General features: G+C 51.6%; 1 protein-coding gene across 1 annotated transcript in view; it reads right to left on the bottom strand.

Annotated features, from left to right (window-relative positions):
- Nucleotides 1-3,723, bottom strand: part of LOC138215401 (tomoregulin-1-like) — an 8,691-nt gene extending 4,968 nt beyond the window's left edge. Inside the window, exons 1-2 of the mRNA XM_069177524.1 lie at nucleotides 2,892-3,723; nucleotides 14-123 (exon numbers count right to left, since the gene is read on the bottom strand). Coding sequence (XP_069033625.1) covers nucleotides 14-123; nucleotides 2,892-3,021 — 240 coding nt within the window. The 5' untranslated portion in view covers nucleotides 3,022-3,723. The remainder of the gene's footprint in view (nucleotides 1-13; nucleotides 124-2,891) is intronic.
- Nucleotides 3,724-4,847: the final 1,124 nt, after the last annotated feature.

Below are 4,847 nucleotides of genomic sequence, written 5' to 3'. Positions count from 1 at the left end.
GAGAGAGACTCACGTGGAACTGACAGACACACTTGATGTCGGCTCCGTTCTCGCGGCAGGTTCCTCCGAAGCGACACGTCCCGGCGTCGCACACTCGCAGGTCGCTCTTCTTCTCCGACAGATCTGACAACAAACACAGACGAGCCGCTCATCACCAAACGCACCGACTTTCTTCTCTCTGATGATGTCATCATCTCTGACATCATGAATCTGTCTGATGCTTGTCTGAGCTCCCATGATGCACTGCAGCCAGGACCTGCTCACACCGCCGATGACATCGGCGTGACGTCATCGGCGTGACGTCATCATCGTGACAGCTCCGCCCCCATCTACCATGAAGCTGCCTGACAGTCGCGATGTGTTTAAGTTTTCTTCAGCATCATTCTGACCCGGTGAGTCGGTCGTTTCCATGGTTACAGTGCAACGAGGAAGTGCCAGCGGCGACTTCGGTCACTTTTCAAGGTAAACGTTCACCGAAGGGGACTCCGATTCAGACGGGAAGCCGACAATACAACATCGCACGTCAGCTGACGAACACACCAACTATTATCCCAGCTGGTCATTTCCTGATGGCAGCTGATTGGTCGGTGGTCCGCAGGCCAGCCAATTAGAGCTGGTAATTACAGGGGCCATGACCCCTAATTAGTAAATATCTCAGTGTGCTGAGACACACATATGCACACACAGCCTGGTGTGGGGGTGGACACAATAACAGAAACGCTGTGTTCCCAGCATCCTCTCTGTCACACTTCTTGCAGCAGTCGAGTGCATGTTTGGTTGCTATAGTTACCAACTTCTCATCTGACTCATCTCATCAACAAGCCTGTTTACAGTCAGTCGAGAGGAGGTCTGCAGGGACCCCGTCAGGAGGAGGTCTGCAGGGACCCCGTCAGGAGGAGGTCTGCAGGAGGGGGTCTGCAGGGACCCGTCAGGAGGAGGTCTGCAGGAGGGGGTCTGCAGGGACCTGTCAGGAGGAGGTCTGCAGGGACCCCGTCAGGAGGAGATCTGCAGGAGGGGGTCTGCAGGGACCTGTCAGGAGGAGGTCTGCAGGGACCCTGTCAGGAGGAGGTCTGCAGGGACCCGTCAGGAACCACATCACGATTCCTGGACTCAGTGAAACGTTCCTGAGGACCAATCAGGACTCAGAGTCGGAGGACTTCTGACCTGAATGTGACGTTAACTGAACTGAAAGCTGAGCGGAGCAGCGAGTCTCACCGGGACGTGACCTGGATTTCAGACGCCGTGTGAGAGTCTGCGAAGCGTGACGAGACGCAGCCGAGCACGACTGAAGAGTTTAACGCAGCGAGGCGACACCGTTGAGTTCACAGTTGGCAGGACGGGAGAGTTGGACGTGACCTCCTCACAGGAAGTGACCGAGGAGCTGATCTGAGGCTGCTCCCCCTCTCACTGAAGAGGAAGAACATCTTCCTCCTCCGAGGACCAGGAGGCCTCACGCTCTGATGACTTCATCAGCTCCTTCTCCTCCATCTGACCAGAAGTATGTGGACGCCTCAAAACGGCTCCTCAGCAGAACAGCTGCAGGGATTTCCTCTGTGCTGCTGCGTGCACGACATCAGATTTCAGGACGTTCTTTGGAGGTAAGCTCCGCCCACACCGAAACAACAGGAGAACTGATCACGTGACCCGGACCTGTTAAAGCTGCGCTCCGTCTCTTCCTGTCTGAAACAGACAGAGTGGAACATCTTCTGAGGAGAACATCTGTGATGGAGTTTAAACAAGAGGTTTCTGAAAATAGGAATCACAGCGACGTCTCCCCTCAGATCTGTGAAGACGCCTGTCGAAGACACTGAGCGAGTTATTTTAGTTGCATAAAAATAAACTCTTCGTGTCGACAGAACTTTATATCAGAGATTTAAAGAAAAAATAAGACTTCAGCGGAGCTTCAAACTTTCACGAGAGGAGGAAATGCAGAGTTCATTCAACGATCTGACCTCATTTCAACCACCATGTTTACACTCATTCACACCGTCCTCAGGGCCTGAATACTCTCACCAGAGGGCCACATTTGGCCCGCGAGCCGCTGTTTGCCTCCCAGTGCTGTTAAAAGTTTGGGGCAAGTGTGGTTTCAGTTTGATGTATTAGTGAGCAGCCGAACCTCACCCTGCTGCTGCACCCTGTAATCAGCCCTGGAAATAGAGCACACACACAGTCAGACAGACAGACACACACACACACAGTCAGACAGACAGACAGACAGACACACACACACACACACAGTCAGACAGACAGACAGACAGACAGACACACAGTCAGACAGACAGACAGACAGACACACACACACACACACAGTCAGACAGACAGACAGACAGACACACACACACACACACAGTCAGACAGACACACACACACAGTCAGACAGACACACACAGTCAAACAGACACACACACAGTCAGACAGACACACACAGTCAAACAAACACACACACAGTCAGACAGACAGACACACACACACTCAGACACACACACAGTCAAACAAACACACACACAGTCAGACAGACAGACACACACACACTCAGACACACACACACACACAAACACACACACACAGGTTGAACATCTGCTCCATCTCCCCTGACTCATTGTCAGATGCACAGGTGTTGTTATTAACTACTGTTGCCACGACGACTGTGCTGATACCCACAGTCCACAGATTTTTTTTTTGTGTTGTCATGACAACAGTGGACACATCGATGGGTCAGTGATAACAGCTGCATCACGTGACCAGCTGCACTAATATGAACAAAAGATGACTGTGACCTTTGACCCCCACCCCCCCACCCAACACACACACACACACTCCACATCCTCAAAACCTGCTGGACCACAGAAACCCCCCTCCCCCCAGCTCAGGTGTGTGCAGGTGGGTCTCACCTGGACAGTCGGCGGCCTTCCCGGGGCCGCAGTCCGCGCTGCTGCCGCCTCCTCCGCGGGGGAACGAGCTGCGGACGGCGGGCAGAGCCAGAAGGACCAACAGGTAGCAGAACCGGAACACCGGAGCCATGATGGAGGCCGGAGGGGTGGATACGGAGAGATAGATGGAGATAAATGGAGGAGGTCTGTAGAGGGGGTGCAGAGCTGGACGGAGGACAATGAGACGGGAGAAAACCAGAATGTGTCTCTCGGAGTCCTTTAAAGAGTCCTCGAGACAAAAAGCGGAGCAGCAGCCGGTGGAGCCTTAAATCCTCCTCCTCTCCATGTCTCCTCTCCTCCGCAAAAACTCTCCGGGATCCACCGAGCAAACACCGCGGAAACACGACGAGCGAGCCGGGAGCAGCGAGACGAAGCCCCGGATAACAAAGCAGAGCAGGGCCTGGGGCTTCACGCACCGACCCCCACACCTCCACCACCCCCTTCAAGCAGTCTGCTCACAGCCCGGACGGAGCCTCCATCCCCCCAGCCCCGCTGCCTCGCACTCAAACCGGCGCGGAACAAACCGCGGACCGCCGCGGAACAAACCGACCCAGGTGGAGGTCCCGCCGGGGCTCTGAGCTGCATCCAGGCCGAAGCAGAGCGAGTGTGTGCCGGGGAGGGATCGCGGACGCAGTCGGTCTTTCGGACCGGGACGGGGGTTGTTTTTTGTATTTTTTTTTGTATTTTTTTTGTATTTTTTTTTTGTCCTCCTGTTCTTCCTCCACTGAATCCCATCAACAAAGGCCCGGACCACGTGACCTGCAGGAGACCACTCCCACAGAGAGAGAGAGAGGGAGACAATCACATATCCCTGCATGCTTTGCAGCTGACCTGATCCCCCCCCCCCCCCCCCCCCCGCCCCCGTCCCAAAGTTGAGTGTTCCCGTGTCGACCGGATGATGGCGCAAGAGGACACGGTATGATGAGTTGGTGTGTCCAGGACTCACCTGCAGGAGTTTCAGAGACAGAAGCAGGAAGATTTAGTGATAAAACACCAATCTGTATGTACAGGAGTAGAAAGTCTGTTAAATATAATATCTTCCTGTTATGAACACGTCAACGCTTCTGTCTCGGGTTATTTACTGTTTAACCAGCGCTGCCTTGTTTTACTACTGACAGGTTCAAAGTGTGATTGTAAGTCTCTGACAGTGTTACTAAAGGATTCCTACAATGTTAGACTTGATCAGAGAACAGCTGTAATATCCCTCTGCTCGATGCCACCAGACTCCATTCATAAAAACAGTCATTTAAGTGTGGAACACGAGTTGAGTCTGGTGGCTTTGAACACAGCGATATGGGATGTTGGTATGTAACCTAACATCCATAATACACACTTATTAATATATATCAGTGATCTTTTAGGTTTGTAGGTTTCCCAAGTGGAAAGAATAAAGAATGAAAAGTTTGTCCTGGTGAGGATGATAAAGAAGAGACCATGTTATTATATTTTCATGATATTTTGGACATGTCAGGATTCCTGTCTGTCCCAGTGTTTCCTTCCATCTCTCTTCCTCTCCTTTCCTTCATTCTGTTTTGTTTCCATGTGTCCTGTGTGTTTTGTTCTGGTGGGTGTGGTCTCTCCTCTTCCCTCCTTCAGGCTCCTCCCTCTTTCACTCCTCTGGCTGGCTGGCACAGCTGCACTCCATCCGATCACCTCCATACTATTGCATTTTGTCCAAAAACTGGAAAGAAAGTCGTCCAAAATATTAACAAACAGATACAGTGGTGCAGTGATAAGTGCTGTTGACACACTGTGAAGGTGAAGATGGACAATAGCATGTTGACATGATGTGGTAAAAGGTTTGTGTCATATTATAGACGACATGCTATAGTATGACTTTTTTATCATATTATAGACGACATACTATAGTGACTTTTTTTTTTTTTTTATCATATTTTAGATGACAAGCTATAGTTT

The sequence above is a fragment of the Embiotoca jacksoni genome, unplaced genomic scaffold, assembly GCF_022577435.1.
Source record: "Embiotoca jacksoni isolate LCO1_2020_lvr unplaced genomic scaffold, fEmbJac1.0.p SCAF_75, whole genome shotgun sequence".
Classification (NCBI taxonomy): Eukaryota; Metazoa; Chordata; class Actinopteri; family Embiotocidae; genus Embiotoca; species Embiotoca jacksoni.
This window is presented reverse-complemented; position numbering and strand designations above follow the sequence as displayed.